Source organism: Phlebotomus papatasi, chromosome 1 (genome assembly GCF_024763615.1).
Source record: "Phlebotomus papatasi isolate M1 chromosome 1, Ppap_2.1, whole genome shotgun sequence".
NCBI lineage: Eukaryota > Metazoa > Arthropoda > Insecta > Diptera > Psychodidae > Phlebotomus > Phlebotomus papatasi.
Window position 1 is genome coordinate 72253092 of NC_077222.1, and position 22895 is coordinate 72275986.

The window sequence follows — 22895 nt, forward strand, 5'->3', positions numbered from 1 at the left end:
TGTACTTTTACAAACATTTGTTCGTAAATGTTCGTAAACACACACAAAAAATGTTCGTAAAATTTTATCATTCGTTCGTATTTGTTCGTAAATTTTTGTTTGTCTGGCAAAAATTTACGAAAAAATGACAAAATGTTCGTCAAATGATCATTTTCCGAACAATGTTTGTGAAAAAAGTACAAAATTTTACGAACTTTTTTGTGGGTTATATGATTCACGAGCATTTCGTAAATCCTCCATAGGATTTTACAAACATTTACGAACAATTTTACAAAATATTTTTTTCTGTGTGGTTATAATATAATTTTCATAATCATTCCCTTGGTTACCTTGTTCCGCTTCCAATTCGTGGAACACTTCTCTCGGACTTCATGAGTCCTCAGAATTTTTTAATTTTCATACTGTAATTTTAGTTTTAGTATTGAATAACTGATTTGCTTTGAATTCTAATATTTAGTCTTAACCTTTAACTTTATTTTTATTATAATTATTTTTTTTGGGTGTAGCACCTCCAAGAGGACGCAAACAGCCATTGGCTACGCGCTCCCTAGAAGCATTTCCGCCGTTTGGCTTCGGAGGCTGGTCACCAACGCTAAGACGGCGGCGGACGCATGGTACGGGGGGTTATACGAAGTTGAATAATAATTATTATTATTATTATTAATATTCCAGAAATTATTAAAACTATATAAGAAATTTTAAAATCTAATGATCAAAGGGTAATCAGGTTTAGCACTTGGTGGGGATGCCGATCAACCGATCACAGAGACTGATCGGTGATGATCAGGCAATCTGTCATTTAAGGTTATCTCTTTAACTATGTGCTTAATCATCTCTTAATTGGGATTGGTTAAAAATATCAACTTCGAATTCATACTAATGGAGACAGATCGACGCCGATCAGACGATTACGATAACTGATAGAAGCCAGTCTGCCAATCTGTTACCCACGCTGCACTCGCTAACCCTATTTATTCATGCCCTGCTAATATTGAAATGTAATTGGTCAAAAAATACAACGTCTAATGGCTTCTACACACTAGAGAAATTTATGTACATATTGAATAGTTTTTTCTACATACGCGTACACAGTAAAAAAATTAACACTATTATAGTGTGTAATCTTTCACACCACTATTATAGTGTTAAATATGGAAAAAGTGTTTAATTTAAAATTGTTTAATTTAAAGTTGTTGAATTTCAACATGTTGAATTTGGAATTGTTGAATTTAAAAATTGTTGAATTTTTATGTGTAAACTCAAAATTTCTTGAGTTCTGTTTATTGTTGAATTTTCTTTTCATTTCGAAGATTTTGATTTTTTTTGCCTTTTTAGACATTTTAATTAGTTTTTCCTGTACTCGGGATCCCCCCTAATGCGAAATGATTACATTTGATGCTCGGATCTTCACGATATACTTATTATGCGTATAAATATTTGATGTTCTATTTGACTTTTGCCCAATGAAAAGCATCTCGACTGAAGTATAAGTCTTAATTGGAAATTCAACAATTTTTACACAACTTTTATTTAAAAATTCAACAACTTTTGTCTCAAAATTCAACAACTTTGGTTGAAATACACAAGGCTTTACACTATAATAGTGTTAAAAATTATGATCAAACTATAATAGTGTTAATTATTGATCATGTGACAAAAAATACCATAAATTTGTGTATTTTTTCACACTATAATAATGTGAAAAACTGTAATCATACTATAATAGTGGTAATTTTTAGAACTTGTCAAACAGTTTTAAATCACGAAACATTGTTAAAAATTTTTTATAATTATAACAGTGAGAAATTTTACACAGATCGCAATTAAATAATTAATTTATCCGATTTCACACTATTGTAGTGTTAAAATTTTACACATTTTTTTTACTGTGTAGGGAATTTGCTTTGATATGGACATCATTTTTTAGTGTGTAGACGCCATAAGTTTAAGTCATATTAAATAATTGATTATGTCCATTTGTTAACTTTAATTTGCTATAATCATTGTTTCCGATGTTACTGAAATTTCACTTAATATTCTGTCTCAAATTTAGGATTTGTGGAATTTGGTGTTTAAATTTCAAAGTCAGTTGCAGTTTTGAGTGAGATTGTCTTCAATTCCTGAGTTCTCTACCCTCAAATTGAACGGACACTATCGCTAGTGTCTTTCCTTATCATATTTGAGTGCTGTCATGGTCATTTAAAAGCAATTACATGCGGGTGTATTTAAGTGCAGAAAAGAGCTACATATGAAAAGGATTATCGCTCCTTTGATGTCTGTATAGAAAACTAAGCATTCAACATGGAGAAGTGCGTATACATAATGATTTGAACTTGAGATATAAAAGCTAACAAATTGAAAAATTACTTTCTCACGACTGCTGATCCCAAACACAAAGAAAACATTGATTGCCAGATATAACACTTCACTGATGGGGAATATACTCTGCATCTCATTGGGGAAGATTAAAAATAGCAAACACCCAGTGAGAAATTGACTAAACGAGCATTTTTCCACAAGAAAATAATTGGAATAGTAAAAAAAAAAACTTCTCTTCTAATTGCATAATGTTAATTGTTAAGTGAATATAAATTATTTATAATCCACCTTTAGTGTGTCATACATTCCGACGTGATTTTTTTTCTCCAACGCGGAATATATAGAAAGTATCAAAAGAAAAAATCTTAAACATTTTATATAGAATTGTAGAGATTTTTAACTTACTTCTTGCACTATACGGAATGGTGAATCCTGTACTTTGTATCGGCTTTTTTTTCCTTCGCCTTGGATCGTGCTTGAATTTTGATTCGGGCAATCACCAGAAGTGAGAGGAAAACTTTTCCTAACCATCCTCACACCCAATCCCAAGGAAAAGTGATTGGGAGACCTGTTGTGTTAGAAAAAGAATAAATCAACACACCGAAATCTATTCTCTCAGCAATCATCTATTTCTTTTCTCTTCAATTGTGTTGACTTCCGCATAAAAATAACAATAAAAGGCGAAGGAATATCTCGACAATTTTTCACTATGCTTCTGGTATAATTCTCAAGTCGCAGTAATTTTTTTTTTAATATTATTTTTATAGAGGTCACATAGTGCGATTTTCTACAGAATTCACAGAAGAAAATTATGTCGTCATATACTTTTAGCCATTGTAGGGCAGATGTGTATAAAAATGCTAAACCCTACATGTACATATTAAATCGTCCGTCGAAGAAATTTAATTTTCTCACGGAGTTGATCTGGAATTCTCTAATAACCGCCAGGAATTCTTAGATGAAATAGTCATCCCCTTCATTTGGCATGGAAAAGTTCTCCTACAGTCCCACACACATTTCACTTCTTCTCTATCTTCTTCACAATCCGATTTATCACCCAAGTGACGTAATCTCAACTAGATGACTTATTTTATCTCAAAACCAACAATTTAAATATGAAAATATGATACTAAATGGCGCCAGTTTATCACAAAGTCCAAAATATTCCTTTCAACATTCTCCACCCTATCAATTTTCTGGGGAATGCCATTGAATTTCAATCATCCATACGACTATTGTTGTGTCATCCAACTATTCGGCGTAGGTTGAATTATTAGTGCCCTGTGTGGGTTTCCTCCTAGGGATGTAGTCGAAGGTTCAGCTCTACTACCGCATTGGAATAATAATTTCTCAATAATAATGGCAAATTTTCAATTACTCCCCCATTATTGACTCGATAGGAGAAGAACTCAGAGATCGGGGTAGGAAGAGAGGAAAAAAATCCAGGCCATCAAGTGTACAAGTTAATTGAAATAGGGAAAGACATTAGTCAATGGATGAGAATACCATAGAACAATTTAAACTATTTGCATTTAATATACTTATAATTTAATTACATCAATTAAAAATAACATTATAGCTATAACTATTGTGGTTTAATTTAAAGAGAAACTTTGAATTCTTGATATGACTTTGTGTAACTCAATAAAAAGCTTACAATTAAACAAGAAAATTGAAAATTATCTGCTCATTACTTGCTGTTTTTTAAATGATTTTTTATGTTTTAATTAAATAAATTATAAAGTTAGAAATATTTTTTCAAATTAATTATTATAGCCATGACAAAATTCACATCATTATGGCCCCTACACACTAAACAAATTTATGTCCTTATTTGACCATTTTTCCTACACAATTAACAATTCCTATGCGATTAACTTTTTTTCCTCGTAACTTTAACACTTTTTAGGTGTGAAAATATATCAACATTTTTTAATGTTCATTTTGCACCTTTTTAAGTGTAAAATTAACATGAAAAAGGGTAACTTTAACCCATAATACACCTAAAAAGCATAATATTTACACTGATTTCGGATCCAAAATGCGGGATAAAATGAACATTCCCGGAACGTTATTTTAACTTTTTCGGATTTCTGTCAATGCGTACATTTCTCTAATGTCCTCTACACACTAGAGAAATTTATATCCATATTGAAGAAAATTACCTACTCTTGTATAGGAAAAACTCTTCAATATGGACATAAATTTCTCTAGTGTGTATAGGCGGTATAGGCTATAATGTGTAAAGGTAATAGCTATTAGATTAATCTGTCATTCACTGAAAATAATATTGATTTTGCCAACATGTGAGATTTTTGATTGTTTGTTAAGTCGCGTTTTTTTATTGAAGGCATACCAATGGGTATGTGCTTTTCATGTCATTTCATTCTAATACTGTCAAAAAAATTACTTATTGTATATAATACAGATTGTAATAAAAATGAGGGAGTCAAAAAAAAAAAAATTTGGAACCGACTGATAACGAATGTTATTTGGGAGTAATAAAAGTTCCTCTGGTTCCAGATTTATAAACCTGCACCAGAATGAGGAGTATTTTGGTATAAATAGTAAGTACAAAAATCACATTTAGTGAATTAGTAAATTAGGTCAGCAAGAAGTTCAATCTACGTTAAAATAATAAAACTCAAAATGGATATACTTACGCCTCTAGTAAGCCTTTTAAATTGAGAAAATTTCATCAAATCTAAATTACCATCCTATTCTTTCTCTAACGTATTATATATAATATTTCTATAGCACTTTCTTGGACTCTTCTTCATTTTCTTTTAAGTCCCATGAAATAATTAAAATTTAGATTTCAGTGTGAAAAAGTTGTATAGACATATGAAGAAAGAAGACAGAAAGATAGGTAGGGTAGTTTACGATTTAATGAAATGTTTCTGATCAAAAAGATGGCCCACAGGCATAAAAATTTAATTTGGTTAGTAATGGCCCCGGCACACCTTTTAGATCAGGAAAATTTCACGAAATCAAAATTCGCATCCCTTTCTTTCTCACGAGTTTCAAATTCGATAGAGCTAAATTGAATTTGGACTGATGTTTAAAAGAAGAAGAGTGCGAAATAATAAGATAGACATATACAAAGCGTGTGAAAAAGAAAGATATTCAAATTTCGACTGTTTGAAATTTTCCTGACCTAAAAGGTGTGCAGAAGCCATAAAAAAATTAAAATTAGTGATAAAAATTCAATTTTGCTTAATCATCTTTTTTGGTAAAAAAAAGCAAATCATATAAAGGTTTGTGGCATCACTTATGGCCTTCTCGCACTAATCTTAATTTTTTGTTGCAAAATGATTTCGAAGAACCAGAAAATTAAAAATATTTGTTGCATTATTATAGATCATGACGTTTTTGTAGTTTTTAGAAATCATTTTGTGACAAAAATCTCGATGAGGCCATAAGCAAAGCAAAAATAATAAACGTTTCGTATTTTCTAGAACCCTGACCTGCTAATTTCATGAACGAGTCTATTTTTTACTGTTCGAACTCCACAAAGAGAGCAGTATGCATTATAAACTTCGATATTTTCAACTCCCAAAATTTCCACCTTCCACCCTCTGGAGACTATTTTTCTCAATATATTTCCCTGTTTCAGACGATTTCCGAGGAATGATGTCACGCTGTTTGTCTGTCCGGCCGTTACCCTGTCTAGAGCCCAAACGGTCAGAGACTTGGGCTTGGGACCTTCTGGGGACCCCCCATAAGTCAACCTAAGGAATATTAACATGTCTCTCATATTTCCTCCCACCTCTTATCTTCCTCCTCAAAACCATGCTTTTGGTTATTGCTCGAAAACGAGTCGTGCGATTTTTTGTTCCATCTTGATACGAAAATATGGTTGAATCATTCCTAGTAAAAGGTTGTCAAGGCCTAAGGTTAAAAAGGCTCTAAAAAACGCATTCGTCAACCAAATAGTATCATGTTAAAGTTCGGTGGAAAGGACTTGCATTTCCTGAAAAATCTTCAGAATTCCAATCGCTTTTGAATTGGTAATAAACCGGTTCATAACCGATAACTAAGTTTTGATCGAGATTAAATTATATTACTCATAAGGTATTTTGAGAAATGTTTTTGGAGTGATTTATCGGTTGAAATCTGTTGTAAACCGATAACAGGTGAATGACGAGTAAGTACTTTTGAAGTATAGCGTCACAGTCACGAGTTCGAAAGTTTCGCAAAGCCTGGGATGCTTTGCCATTCCTCTTTTTTCAGAGATTTAAGTTTTTATTAATGAAAATTTAATTTGTTTTTCAGCAAATTTGATGTATTTATCCGATTTTTACGAATGAAAAATACTTTTGCTAGGTAAATTCTTTTTTTACTGAGTGAAATTCTATTGTTTCTCAACAAAATACATATTTACCTTTCATAATTTATACTTTTTTATTGACCAAAATTAAGATTAAAACTGTTTTTTTTTCCTAAGCAAATTCTTTGTTTTTTTGTTTTAACTATTCATAACTCATATTTTTACCGATCGAATATATTTTACAAATACATTTTTCATCTGTTATTTTTTTTATTTACTAAGTAATTTCTTATTGATACCTTTTATCAAATTGCTGTCCATAAATGTATATTTTGCAAAAAAAACGTCTACATTTATTTGTTATATGTTTGCCCACATTTTTCAAAAGTTGTCCTTCATATCTTCGATTTTTGAGTTTTGATATCACTCACAAAAGAAATTTAATATTAATCATTATAAATTAATTAACTAGATCTCTCACATTACGTTAAATATTAAAGAGTAATCAATATTAAAAAAATTTCTGTAAATGCTAAAAAAGTTTATAAAAGTATAATTGATAAACTTATCAATAAATTATTTTAATCTAATGATTTAGTGTTGTCGTTTTTGAATTTCTATTCATAGTTAAATTAATGGGAAAACTGTGTTCACGAGCAATTGAATTTAAATATCTTTTTTTCACTATTATTATATGTTTGTCGCCCTTGAACAGATTTAATTTAAGATTACATAAAATTGTCTATTATAGTCTAGTGGTTGATGTTATAAGATAAATCTAAAAGGGTTTCTTAGGGTTTCATAAAATCCGAGAATTTAATAATTTACTTTGTGGAAAAGTAAGGTATCATAGAATAAACTGCATTTTTATCCACAAACATCTATCTTGACTAATGTTTCATGTCAAATCTCTATAAATTTTAATATTTTTTGCTATTCTGAAACGTTAAATTTGAATAGTCATTATCAAAAAAGCAATTTTCGGGTAAATGATGTCTGTAACCAAGTAAGCAAGACTTGCAACAATTATAATCATTTCAAAGCATTAGTTAAGACTACCACAATTTTCTTTATATTTTTAATCTCTTTTAAATCCTAATCCCTCGTCCGTCTAATAATGATTTTAAAGGAACAGAAAAGAAGTAAAACACGTTTTCTGGGTTATTACGCGAGACAATGAAAAAAAATGTATCCTCTTTTAAAATAATTGAGAATTTTTTTTCCAGAAATTGATATTAACATTGATGTTTAGAACTGTTTTTTATTTGAGTTCTAATTCTCATATGAGATATTTTTGACAATTTTCTAGAACAATAATAAAAAAATCTATTCAAATCACATTGATCGATTTTGATTTGTCTTCCGCTTGACTACGAGATCGAGACACAAAATCCGCTTAATTAATGCAAGTAAAAAAAAATGATGAAGGCAAGATGATAGGAGATATGGACATTGTGAAGCAGAGAAATCGTGAAATAGTAGATGTAATCCGATTACAAAGAGCAACTTTATCATCTAAAATACCTCACTCAGTATCATTGGGGTATATCGGACATGGGAAGAGGAATGGGAAAGATGCCAAGTGGATCTCTCTGACGAATGAAAATTAAATTAAGAATTACACTCACCCTCTGCATTGGCATTCACCACTTCTCTACATTAGATGATTCGACGGTATCTGCTTGTGGAAGAATTCTGCGCTGAAAATTTTTGGCGGGCGACAAATTCGTTCCGGACTATTAACTTCTTTTACCCTCTTCATTGTACACTCAACCTCATGGTGCTCATATGTAGAGGCATCGTCATGCACACCCATCCCCAACTTGACGCCACGACGCCTCAGTGTTAGAAAGGGAGGTCAGGATGATGAGGTAGAATGGTTGGGAAGCTGTGGTGGATGATTTCACCACATCTCGTCGGTTTTTAAGGGGTTGAAAAGGATGAATGAAATAAAGCTATCGCGTGCCAAGAATTCAAACGACTCCTCAACTTCAACAAGTGCCTCATGGTGGATGCAGGGTGAATCCGGTTGGAATTCTCATCTTTCACTTGGCATTTTCTTCGCACACTTACCCTTCCCTTATGCAATGCTAAAAGGAATCTGCAATTAATATTTCAAATTAACGAGATAGAGATAGTATACGAAAAATTGAACTTTCCCATTCATCTGGGACAATTAAAGTTATGTTGAGAAGAGAAAGTTGTGTGAATTGTGAAGAATTACCCTTTTCATTTGATCACAAGACTATCTAAGGATTTTCCACCAACTTTCCCACACCCAGGCACATTCACCCATCCTGAGGGTTCTTGCAAGTTCCGGCGAGTGGTCTTAGAGCTGACAGGAGGCACGGGAAACGTTTCTATCAATTCAAAATGGTCATTTTTGCCACAACAATAAAGTATTTCAAAAAGCACTTTATGCTGAAAGCTTTATCGATCATAAAAAAAAGACGACAGAAAACCGTTCTTATAGGGTGACACAGTTGTACAGAAAAAAGGGTAGTTTCCTCCCTACATCAATTTCCCATACATACCTTCCGATATTAAAAGGTGTTTATGTTTGCCTGTTATAGGTACACTTGAGGAATATCCGTTTCATGTTGAGCAATTGCAGTGCTTGTACCTGAAGGAAAAAAATCAATTGAGTTTCTTCCCAAAGAATCATCCCTAATTTAGCATCATCTCCACGTCGAGACATTTTCTCACAGCTCATACTATCGCATGCAGGAAAATCCTTTCAAGAGGCCACAAAATAGACAGAACTATCATTTTTTTTATGTGACAAACGAAACTAAATCTTATTTATTGTTCTCCCCACAATATATTTTTCTCATGACATGTTCTATGTGTTCTTTATCTTCCAGCTCTTCTACTGTATTAGTTGGTGAAGAAAAAAAAAACTGAAGAGAGTGAAGAAAACTCTATGAAAGCCATCATCATTTTTAGGGATCATAAAAGTAATACACATTTCATTTTCCTTTCCATAGTCTCTGCGAGAGTATAGGTCGCCTATATATTGGCACAGGATATGAAATGTGATAAAAAATGTATAATTTTTTACGATTAATCCTAATGGATCAAAAAAACTGCACGAAAGTGCTTTCGAGGATAAAAGGATTCATAGCTAAAATGTAAGGTACTTCTTGGTTATAAAATTAGCTTTGATTTTTTACTTTTTAATATTTTTTGCATCAAATCTGACACATAAAGTATTTAATTAAATAATTTATTATGTTTTTGCTTTATTTTGCATTATTCGAAATGGGTTTCATAATGACAAATAAATAAATATGGTATCTAAAACAAATAATAGTTATCATGATAGAAAAATACTACACACTTTTCCAAATTTTTTAAAATCTATAGGATGTAGGAATTATTCAATAAAGACATGTAGTTACTTGAATAGAGCTGTACTACCTTTTCTATAATAAATATTCAATATTAAAGATGCGTTTTTAACGCGAGGCAAAAATGAATCTATCCGGTTTGTCATAGAAGCCTCTTCAAGATATTAATATTAGAAAAGCTAGATAGAAATAGTCATCTAAATAAATGAGTTAAAAAAATACTGTATCTTTAGGCATTGAAAAAGGTGAGGGACAGATGGATCACCCCGATTTGGCCAAATATTTGTTGAGATTCTTTACAATCTTAGCTTTTGTGGTCCTAGATGGAATCCGACCTCGTCAGATTGGGCTCAAATTTTGGATTTACAAGTTTTGACACTCATAGATCACGAATATAATGTGCGCTAAAAATCGGTTTTAGTGGACCGGCCCTCCTGATCCGAGCTAGAAGGAGTCAAAAATTCAATTTTCAAATGGCCATATCTCCGGTTCTAATTATCGAAATTTGTAAAATTTTAGTGTTCTGGAAAGCTCTCGTGGAGTACTACAACCCTTATTACACACTCACATTTCATCAGATTTAATAGAAGGTCTGATTAATCGAAAAATCGATTTTCGAAATTTCGATTTCGAATATTTCGAAAACTAGGCGGTTTTTTCAACGATGTGTTGCACTCCTCCCTCGATGTTCCCTGACCCGAACTAGGGTGGAGTAAGTACTTTTAGCCACTTTAAGGTTTCATATTCTTGTAATTTTTATAATCTTTATTTAAATAAAATGAAATTTTGTACAAAGATACCTTAAAGCCGTTTCTTCCTAATAATCCAAGAGAATTCCCAACATTTTTTTGATATTTTAGTAAAAAATGCATTTTATGCAACTATGCATATTTCATTACTTATGGCCACTTTGTAAGCACTTTTGGCCATTGTGTGTAAGCACTTTTGACCACTTGTTTCCAATAGAATTTTAATAAAATAACAGAATAAATAGCTCTCGAAAACTTTCACAAATACACAGCACAAGTCTTATTCTTATTTAACACCAATTTTATGTGATTATTAGAGTATTTTAAACGACTTTTTGCACATTTTCTATTTGATATAAAAATCAGTCAAAAGTCACGATTGTTTCTACTAAAATCCGCGAAGTGCGCCACGTGTAAAATGTATGGGAAAATTAATGGCTAAAAGTACTTACACAGCCGAAAAAAGTAAGCTCTTTTAACCACATCCGATTTTCACTTAATTTGTTAGAAAATCTTATTAAGGATGATATCATAATAAAATTTAGTTAATTAAGAAATGGACTTTCATTGAATAACATCAAAAATTTCATCAAAAATATGAAATAATGCAAAACAATTTCTCTTAACATTAACAAGTTTCTTAAGAATTCCATGTTTTTTTTAGTGATTGTTTACCTTGTCGAGAATTTCTTTCAATATCTTAGAATTAATCAAGTCGATACAAAATAAAATATGGTTTTCTGATTCGTTAGATTAGAGGTCACGAAATAAGACCCATTTTCCTGTTCTAAATAAACTCATAATTGCCTTACAATGTGATTTTACTTTAGGTGGCCAAAAGTGCTTACATGGCCAAAAGGGCTGACTCTACCCTATAATCGAAAATGTCTTGACCGGACAATATTTTCAGTGTTCATGAAGCGATTTCGATAAAATTTTAGTACATATTCTATCTGAGAACGAGATCTTTCTAACGATGGGTCCTATCCGTCACTACTTCAACCCACTGTACCCCGACACTTACTATATCCAAATGGACCGGACTCTATCTCTAATGTTCATTATAAAAAAAGAAATTTTTGAAATATTTTCTTTGCAGAAGATATCAATTATTACCTACTTATTTTCCAAAATTGATGCACTGGTGAATATTTTCTAAATAATTGGGTTTTTTCGAATACGAATCCGCTATCTATTTTAGAATTTCACAAAAGTTCTTTTCTCCAGAAATCCTTATATTAAAAATGGCCACTTGGGGTAAAAAGTAACAAAAGGTATAGAGGAAAAAGTAACAAAAAAGCGAAGCAATTTCTGATGTGTCACGGCGAAATGAAACGTCATTATCATGTCTCGCCGCTTGTTGTTTGCATTGGTCAAACGATTTGCAGTCTTTTGTGTTTTTTCTAAAATAGCTTGTTTTTTTCACTTTTCTCGTAGAGAAAACGATGTTTTACAAAGGTGTAGATGAATAAATTTTCTATGAAAATATGTCCTCTAGGTATTTTTTCAAATTTACGGAAGCCCGTAATGAAGCGAATCAAAATATGATAATACCCAATGTCTGGTACTATTTTTGCCCCAGCATTTTTGAGAATAGTCACAAAATTACCTTTTAGAAATTGACTCGATAAACGTATTTCCTTACAAAATAGAGGAAAATTACTTTCACAAAGTTATAGAGCGGTAAATTTCCTATAAAACTGCGCTAATTAGAAATTTTTGAAGCGCTCGAGTAACTTGTAAAAAATAAAACATCCGTTTTGTGATTTTTTGCCCCAGTCTCCCCTATTCTTAGCAAAAAGATTAAATTTTGATTAATTTTATCCTTTTATTTTTAGCAGTGGAGGATTGAAATTGATACTGTGCATATTGTAAAGAATATCAGCAAGAAACCTGATAAATACGAAATAATTGCTTGAAAATTTATTCTTGTAAATTTACAAGAAATATACATAAATTGTATATATGGAATATATAAATTGTTGTGTGAAATAAATATAAAAAAAAATCGAACGGTGATAATTCACAGGAAATTTCCCTTAAGTTCCATTACACTTGTGACCGGGAGTATCACAACTGAGAGAGATGTACTGCCACCCTTGTGATTGGCTTCGTATTGAAGACTCGGTTGTATCGCTCAACTCTCGAATGAATATCGACGCGGGATCGAGTTAATTGCGTGAAATTGCTCCTATTGAGATGTCACAACCAAATATCTCATCTTACCCCCATATCTACAATCGACATAGCATTTAACAACCACTTCTGGCACCCACTCATCATCTGTGGAGGGAAAGAAAAAATTGAAAATATCACCGGCAATCGCGCGATAAAATAAAATTAATTCAATGTGAATTGCTTCCAATCGATAAACACGCAACACACCATACCATTTGTTCTCTTTCGGAAAGAGGGTGAGTATTTCGGGCTGGGAAAAGTGGCGGGCGGATGTTGGAGAACAAATAAAAGAATCCCCTGAAACAAGGTGGAATTAAATTACTTCTTGGGTGAGATGGATAGATGTGGAAAGTAAAGTGAAATCACATGTTTTTTCCGTCAAGACGATTCCTCTGGTCTGTCCGGTCGGAGCAAAAAAAAAAAAAAGAAAGAAAGGGGTGGCCACTTGATGGAATTGATTTTCCTCTCCTGTTACACTTCTCAGAGGCGTCAGAAATTAGTCATTCCCCAAGGAGGCATATAATGCGTAATAATTCGTCTGCCAAAAGGACAATCCTTGGCACACACTTTTGCCGTAAAAGCTCACTTCAAATTCAGTGTATCACCACACAGTGTTGAATGGCCCAAGTGACCATCAATCTCCCGGAGGCATCAAAATTTATCATTAAAAAAAAGCGACACAGTAAGTTTGCAATGTTTTGTATGTATGCATACGTCTTAATTATTTGATATTACACGAATTTTGAGTAATTGAACAAAATATATCAATAAAATTTTAATATAAATTGCATCTGTTTTGCTGAATAACTAAGTTACTGGAAGTATTATTTAAAAACGCATTCTAACGATCACTTAATATTCTTTACATTAAACCTTTAGAAATGCCGTTTATTTATAGTGTAACTATTTAAGAAAAGAATTTGTCACCTAGAATTCAAATCAGGAAAGAGAACGGAGAAAAATATTATTAAAATCGATGCGATGTCACACTTTCCATGCACAATCTTTACATAATTTACCGTGAAGTGAAAGAAGTGCAATGTATCCTCTGTTATGGTTTATTTTTTTCAGGTCGTTGGAGAACTAAAGTAACAAGAAAAAACCTATGGTGGCAGCAATTCGTATATCGATAACGTGGAACTAAATTATCTAAAATCGCCTAATTTGCGTTTAACTCTTTCGTCTCTTTTGGGACTCTGAGTACCCAAAGCAGCATATGAATATTCAGTGAAAAACAGTGTTTTTTCATTATTCAGAACTGAGAAAAATTCAATTCTTTTGAATGATTACAAACTATAAAGATGTCCAAATGTAAGATATTTTTTGTAGGACCTCAATTAATTCCTGAGCTCAGATATTTTTGATTAAAAAATTGTGAAATTGGCTTGCAGCATATGCTGCGGTCCGGAAAGAGTTAACACATGGTGAGAACTAATGAATTGAAAGCTTTGAGTGGTTCACTTTTAAACAGTTAATTACTTGTCTAAAGTAAATATAAAGATCAATTTAACTTGTTTTTATAACATAGAAAATTATCATACCCCATTTATTTAAGGAAGAACCAACGAAGAATGCGATCACTTTTACCGTGTAAACAGACGGAATTCCCATGAGATTTTCCATTCCGGATGAGAATTCCGGATGGAAATTCCCATATTGAACTGTCAAATTTTTACCATCCGCTCTATGCGCCTCTGGTGGACTTCAAGCGCAACACAAAAATGCTCCGAAGACTTGAATTTCAAATTTTGTTTTTTCCGAATATAAATAACGGAATGTGTATTTAGAACATATTTTACGTACTTTATTTTATTAAAGTGGCTTTATTATACCACAAGGATATTAGTAATATTATCTATTAATACATTTCATGGAAAATCTTTTAAAATTTCTCGAGAAATGATTAGAAACGTTGTTATAGCGTAAATATCTTGTCAAAAACCCCCAATTATAGTGGATAAATCAACGACAGGCTTTGGATATCTTTGCTGATAGGACCTATTGATTAATTTTCGTTTAATTGTAGTGCTGATAATTTAAAATTTTATAAAGTGTTAGAAGAAAGTGTATAAAATATCCCTGGGTGCCCAAGCAGTCAATTCATTCGGAACAGAGATGTTTACAAAAATTAGTTAATTGTATAATAATTGAATACAAATTGTTTTAAAAAACAAGAAGACTGTAAAATATTTTAAAATTTTATTTCCAAAAAAAGTAAACAATAAAAAATATTGAAGTAATATTTTATATCCGAAAAGGCAGTTTATATGGTTTCTGGCTATAATTTTCATCAGTGAACTTCGATAGTTCTTACTATTCTTTGTATTTCCTTATCTACATTATTATATTCTTTATATTTTTTAATAATGGGATTTATTGAAAAAGATAAATTTTGAATCTGCCTTTCCAATCATTTAAACCTCTTCTGAAATGTTATTGATGAATATTTAATTTAATCCAGAAACACTAATCCTTTCAAAATTATTATAGTATTATTATTCGATTTCAAATTTGCTTTTAAAATCAATGTTTTGATCACTACCGGAGATTTTACATGTTTTTTCATATATTATTTGCTTAAAAACACTCCAAATTAAATTTTCGGAATTCTCCGGAAGCAAAAAGCTATCTCGAGCGAGATAGCTTTTTTCCATTTTAGAAAATTGAATATTTCACCCTCCAACGGAAAATTTCCATTTGAAATTCAAAATATTTCAAGACATTCGGGCAGTTTCGTGCACTTTTGCAGAGGGCGCTTGTATAGCAAATTTACCATTTAACCATTTGCTCGTGGGAATTCCCGTGGAAATTCCGTCTGTTTACACGGTTAATGTGAAAACTTCGTTCTGTCAGATTTCGTGTAGTCTAAAACTACATCACTAGCATTTAATATTTTCGTTATTAAATTCATTTAGATTCAAATAGTGTAAAAGTGAATTCAGTCTAGCATCGTTTACTGCAGATGCGAGTGACTTTGCTCTCTAGAGTTGATCATTAGCTCCCTGCTGTTGGTTAGCTTTTCTTTAATTCTAAATTTAATCTAATTCCATCTTTTAAGGATGTCCCTCACTGATCCGATCTACCACGTCGGATAGGTGAAGGTTATCCTTAAATATTAAAATTACAGAAAAGCAAACAGCAGGGGACATAGTCACCCGCATAAATACAGTACACCCAGTACAGAATTTAATGCCTTTTACACTATTGCTGTCCGACAAAGCCGGAATATTCAGTTAGCATACACAATAATCCCAATTTTATTTAGAAAAACAAATGATAGAAAAGCAATTCAGCGGAATACTCTCATTCCTAAGTTAGAAACTATGATAACATTACTAGAAACTATGTTAACATTACTTATTTAAATTAACAAAATATTTTAATGATCCAACTACTCGGTAACATTTGTGTTTAAGTGTTCAAAAACTTCGCAAAAATTCTTTTCTATTGCTAAACTGTTTAGGGTAAGGGCTCATAATTTTGACCAGTCTGCTTATAAGAATAGATGTTCCAAGTTTGAAGTGCGATATTTTCAATACTAATTGACTTTTTTGTTACTATCTTTTTAGAAGGGTTGTTTAGAAACTTGGCAAGCTATTTATCGTCTTATTTTTACTAAAATTAGTTTTAATACGTTTAAAAATGAATTGATATGTAGAGGTGAATTTGACTCTCTTATTTTGAACAACTTGGCTGTAAATTTGGACAGCTAATCCGCCTCAACAGGACGCCCATTGTTCTTCATTTCATAAACCAATCTTACCAAGTCCTCTTCCTGTTTATGTAAGGGAAACGTAGAATGGCACAAGAAGATCGGAAACTTTCCATATCATTCATTAAAGTGAATTGATTTCGGTTCTTCAAGTACATGCGGATTCACTCATTCCCTGGCCTTTCCGGGAGCCTTTCAAGGATTTTCTCGCTACATCTCGTTCGTAGAGATGATGCTCCTTTGTTTCTCCAGGTACTTGTCCAACCTAGTCATCACAAAAGCTAAAACTTCACGAAATTTCGTCAAAAAAACACCTGTCCAAAATAAGGAGTATCACTTCACTGGTAAATGTCTTAAAAATTTTTCACATGAAAAATCTAATTCACAAGGCAAATCTCACTTCAGGTCAAATGTACAAATCACCACTAACGTCAATCAACACAATTTTCAATGAATATTTAATAATATCACTCAAAAAAGCGAAGAAACATTGTTAATACTTCATCACAGCTAAATAAGACTGAGGTAAACACGAAGTTCTGTCATATTTCTCGTAAGCAATTGCTCACACTGAATTTTCCACAAAGCAATTTCAACTCAAATCATATTCAAAATTTAACGTATTTAGTGTTAAAATATTCTAAAAAGAACAAATATTTAGATAGAATGCATTATTCATCAAATATTGGAATAAAAATCCATAATTTTAATCACTTTATTTTTAGTGTCCAATTTTATCCTCAAAGTGTCCAAAATAAGAAACTGTCCAAAATTATGAGCCTTTCCCCTATATTAAATTACTCATCTATGAGGCATTAAAATTAATCCTGTTGAAAACTATAGAAGTGTCCGAGTTAAGTAAAAGGTGTCGAATTACAAGTTGAGATTTTTTCGGCTAATTTTGAATATTAATGCCCAACGCACAATAACTTTTGTTTTGAAAATATGTTTTCAAAAGCGACTATGAGAGTGAACTAGATTTAGATATTTTTCACTCTCACTGAAACGCAAGACATGTTTACAAAACAAAAGTTACTGTGTGCTAGGCATAATGCCTAATGACCAACGCACAATAACTTTTGTTTTGTAAACAAGTTTTCGATATTTCAATGAGAGTAGGGGAGACTGGGGCAAAACTTGTCAAAATGCACATTTAATTCTTTCACGAGCTCTTAGAAAACTTAACCGTTTTAAAATGAGCATATTCTTATAGAAAATTTACTGCTTTACAACATTGCAGAAGACTATTTTCCTCTATCTCGAAAGAAATATGATTTTCGAATCTTTTTCTAAATGTCGATTTTGTGGAGATTCTCAACATTGCTGGGGCAAATTTTGTCAGTCTTCGGATAATTTGTGACGTTTTACTTTCGCAAACGTTAAAAATATCAAATAGACATATTTTTATAGGAAATTTATTCTTCTACAACTTTGTCAAAGATAATTTTTGTCTATCTTAACGAGAAATGTGCTTAAATTGAGCTTATCAGTATTGATATTTTCTGTAAGTCAAATATTCCATAAATAGGGCTCAAAATTTCATTATTTTTTATTTTACATAATCCTTCCTCGAATCCCTTGAAACTCTGTAAGTTTAAAAAGGTTCATGAAGGCTATCTATAATAAAAATTTTAAGCCTCAGTCTCTTTTATTTTAGAAAATAGTGAAGATTGAAATTTTCGTTTTGACAAATTTTGCCCCAGTCTCCCCTAATGCCCAACGTACAATAACTTTTGTTTTGTAAACATGTTTTTGTCATTTCAATGAGAGTGAGTAAGATCTAGATCTAGTCATCTCGCTCATTCTCATGGGAAATTTTGAAAACATGTTTACAAACAAAAGGTATCGTGTGCCGGTCATAACGAGCAGCGCACAATAACTTTTGTTTTGTAAACATATTTTTGACATTTCACTGAGAGTGAATGAAACCGAGATCTAGTTATCTCGTTCTCTCTCATAGCAAAGTTTGAAAACATGTTTACACACAAAAGTTATTGTGCGTTGGGCATAAGACTGGAAATCGAAAATTTATTCATATTAGCCTTTTTGGAGAATCGGAATTGGGAGAACTGAAACTCAAAAGTTGTCTGGTTAGCAAGGGAATTAAGAACAATTTTTTTTCAATGTGTTTTGAAATTTATTCTTACACTCAATAAATGTTTTTTTTTTCATTTAATATAGAGAATATTCATAGTACTTTTTATTTAAAAGTGAATTCTTAGAAACTCTGCAACTCTAATTTATTAGCTGTACAATGAAAGCAAAAATATAATGTGTAAATAAAAAAAAAGTCGTTTCACAATTTTATAAAATAATGTGATAACAGAAAATAGTATAAAAGTAATAATAAACTTTTATCGAATTATTACTATTTTACATAATTTTCTCAAAATATTGTTTTATCATACCAATATCGTTTATATCGCTTTCACTTAGGCAAGTTTCCATCAAGGTCCTAAAAAATATACTTGATGATTATTTTTTTTCTTCATTTTTTTTCATTTTCAAATTCAGATTGTGTGTGTCGTATGATGGATTAAAAGATGTGATTCTTATGTAATATCTTATAGTCAAATGTATGTCATTGCTAAGAGATATTAAATTGTAGCAACAGAAAGGACACAATTACCCTCAGACGTTGACATCGAATAAGAAGAGCAACGAAACAGAACATAAAAGCAATATAAGAACATTTATCTTTTATGACTTTTCTCACAAGATTTAGCACACTTGCCATGGGGAAAAATTAGTTTTGAAAGCATATTTCATTCATTTTTTTTTCATCATTTCTCTTATCACCTAATTAGTATTCAATTTAGCAAAAATAAGTGCTCTGCGCAAGCTCCTAATTATTCCAATTTATTTTCTCTTTTATTTTTTTTTTGTAACACACTTTTTGCATCAATTTTATATTTTATAAAAAATTTCAGTGTTTTCAAAAAAATAAAATAAAAAATATATATTAATTTACCAATTATAGAGAACAGCGAATAATAGAATTTTACATAATTACTCAATCTTACCATCCTTTTCAATATTACTTCCCTAACTCTATAATCAATAGTTTATTTGCTAGTTAATTCATTTTATGTAAGCGAGTACATATCAGAGAGTAATTTCAAATTCTTCTCAAATTGCAGCGTAAAAATGAAGAAGAACCTTGTGTGATGTATTTTTATCTAAACAGTTATTATTAACGTATTCTGAGGCGCTCTTCCGAGGACTTTTTCTTTTGTATTGTATGTTATTAATTCTTTATAATTAATAAGACAAATTGGAAACATTTTATTTAGGCAATCTACTTCAATTACTAAAATCGTGTCATTACAACAATTTTTAACTTTAATTTTTCTCCTAGCTTTTAAAAGTTATTATTTTTTTTAATTTATGAATTCGAAGTAATTTTCTGTAAAAAGTGTGAAATCTTTTTTTTTTTCTTCCTCCTTGCAATTTAATTAATAAGTTCATAAGATGGCAGTTTTTTTTTGTTGTATTTTCATCTCATATTATAAATTTATCTTCTCACTTGGGTTTCGTGTTTGTAGAACATTAAAAAAAAACTAGACGTCATAAATTGAAATTTAAATGAATGAATCATTTTTGTTTGTACGTAAAAAAAACATTTAAAGTAGCAATTAATTGAAAATATATTTAAAAATTTCTAACAAATTAACTCAATTAAATCGTTAGAAAAAGATGTATTGTTTTATCATTCGCGTTATTTTCTACAATTAAATATGTTCCTTATCTATTCAGAACCAATGAATAAAATTATTTATTAAATATGCAATTTATTTCCGAGATGTTATCTGCAGAATCTTCTGTTGAATTGCATTTCAAATTTGTTATTTCTATTCAACAATTGACCAGAACACATTAATCAGCAGTTTTTTTCTTTATATATTTTTTTCAAATGGATTGTTTTTTTTTTTTAATTCACGATCTCTTTTGGACGAATTACTCCCTATATTATTCGTACCAATTTTAATATTCTTTATTTTTTTCTTCTCAAATTTGTGAAAATACCTTGGAATGGTTTTCTACATTATTACATCTGTTTTTTTGTAGAATCATGCGATCTTTTCCTACATTTTAATGCTGAGAGAGTGCTGTTAACAATATATTGCAATCATAATTTCAGTGTTTTTTAGCATTGTTTTTCTTGCTTCTCATTGCCCGGCAAACATCAATAAATTATTCAATATTATTCACTCCAATTTTTCCCATCTCTATCTTTTCTATATTTTGTTTTTTGTTTTTTTTTATTCTCCACATAAAATTGTTTATATCTTTTTGAATGTCAATGCACCTTTGAATTCTTACGAGTATCGCTAAATCGCCATGGATTTATTGTGTGTTCCATTATCATTCATATTTTCCATATATTTTTTTTTATTACTTCTCCAATTTTCTCAGAAAAATAAAACTTTTAAAGTTTTCAATGATCTTCTCCTCTCTACACACTTTTATTGAATCGTTTTTTTTTTCATTCTTCGCGTAGATCATGTTAAATTATCAAAAAATATATATAATAGTAGTTTTACTTTAATTATATAATGCGTCATTCTTTCACATTCTAAACAAACATAATTTAACCCTCAACACGTTTCTTATCTTTCTTCTTTTTCAAGAAAGACGGAGTCCTCAAGCCCTTCTTCTTTTTCTTGTCTTTTTTCGGGGAACCCTCAGTAGAAACATCCTGCAAAAATAACACATTTTTTATGTAAGTTACTCTAAATTACTTAAAAATACTTAATAAAAATAAATAACTCTGAAAAAAGGTTTATCCAGATTTTTGTTGAGGTTTGTCAATCGTCGAGAAATGAAAATTACTATGTAAATGCATCAAGCTTTCAACCCTTTCATCAGTGGTCAATTCTTATTTAAGCTCTTCACTGACACTCGTTCATTCATTTATTGCTCGGTTGGGTTGGACAGGTTATACACAGAGAATAAAAATGGTGTTCAGACTAGAGGTTTAGCCCAGTTTCCAAAGATCTCAAAATCCTAAATAGCGAGCAATTTTTCTGTTTTTTGAGAGCCTAATTGGTCATTCATCTTTAATAATCCAATCCCAAATTAAATTTTCCCAAAACATCGTGATTGATAAGAACTTGGAGCAGTTAAGCCATATGGCTAAGCCTTAGGTCTGAAGCCCGTATAAAGGCACTTTGTAACAATTCACACCAATTTTTACTACTTTGATAAACAAAATTGCAATAATGTGTTTTTATTGCAATTTTCGAGAAATCTGGGACATTATCTATGCCTTTCTTCACACTGAAATAATTGAGATTAATAAGGTTGACGTCGGACTGTTCTTTACAATGAGTCCCCGATATACTTTCGTTTTTATTCAAATAAGATAATAATATTAATGTCTAGGAAAAGTACCACAGTAGGAGAAAGCACTCTCCTTTCGAACGTTCATGCCTTTGAATAATGTGAATTTTCCTTTAGTTTTCCCAAGAGTTACACATTTATATTAAATATTAATTGGCTTATCATCAATTGTTGATAATTCCGTGATAATTTAGTGTAAATCTCTTACAAAAAACAAAAGAGATTCACATTATTCGAATAAGGCATGACCGTTCGAAGCGAGAACACTTTCCCCTATTAGCAAGTTAAATATAACACACATTAAATTAAGCTTGTTTCTGCTGTTTATGCATCAAATATTATAGTAAAGGCTTGTCTTGCCTAATCGGTAGGAAAAAAATAATTGCACCCGAAATTGTGAAGGTTTTCTCTAGTTGGCTAACTGCTCGATTTTCGTTTGAACCTCAATATCGAGGTTAAAAAATAATCTGAGAGAAAAATTGTACATGGACAAAAATGTAGCTAATAAAATTCTGTATTAAACCCACGAAACAGATTGTTAGGGACAGTCCTAGTTTTCGAGATATTTTTGATTAAAGTTGCTAACAAGTTCGATTTTTCTATGTTTTCTGATATATACGAGACTACAGCGCCGCTGGCGTCAGTTTCACGAACTCCATCTGTCCATAGGATTATCGGGCAAATAAAGGAGAACAAATGTTCCCATACACACGGCTCTTCGTTATCCGGCACTTCCCATCCGGGTGACAGCTGTCAAACACTGGCGGTTGATGTACTCAAAACGATTTTTTACGAAACATGCACTTTGTCCAGAGTGAATTAATGTGTTATTTTCATTTTATCAAAGTTTTTGACACACAATCGTGCTACAAAATTAAACATAAACACACCATAAAGAAAATTCTGTTGTTTTTTGAGAGAAAAAAAAATTCCCACACCAGAAAATATAAAAAACGTTGACAAGATTCAAAAAA

The 22895-nt window shown here is 31.2% G+C and overlaps 1 protein-coding gene across 3 annotated transcripts in view; it reads right to left on the bottom strand.

Annotated features, from left to right (window-relative positions):
* Positions 1-18691: 18691 nt before the first annotated feature.
* LOC129800838 (protein hu-li tai shao) overlaps positions 18692-22895 on the bottom strand; it is a 56489-nt gene continuing 52285 nt past the window's right edge. For 2 of the 3 annotated variants that reach the window (XM_055845523.1, XM_055845533.1), the window contains one exon: positions 18802-21277. In XM_055845523.1, the coding sequence (XP_055701498.1) occupies positions 21170-21277 (108 nt within the window). In that variant the 3' untranslated portion in view covers positions 18802-21169. Of the gene's footprint in view, positions 21278-22895 lie in introns of all 3 variants that reach the window. The other variant, XM_055845551.1, reaches the window with a different exon arrangement.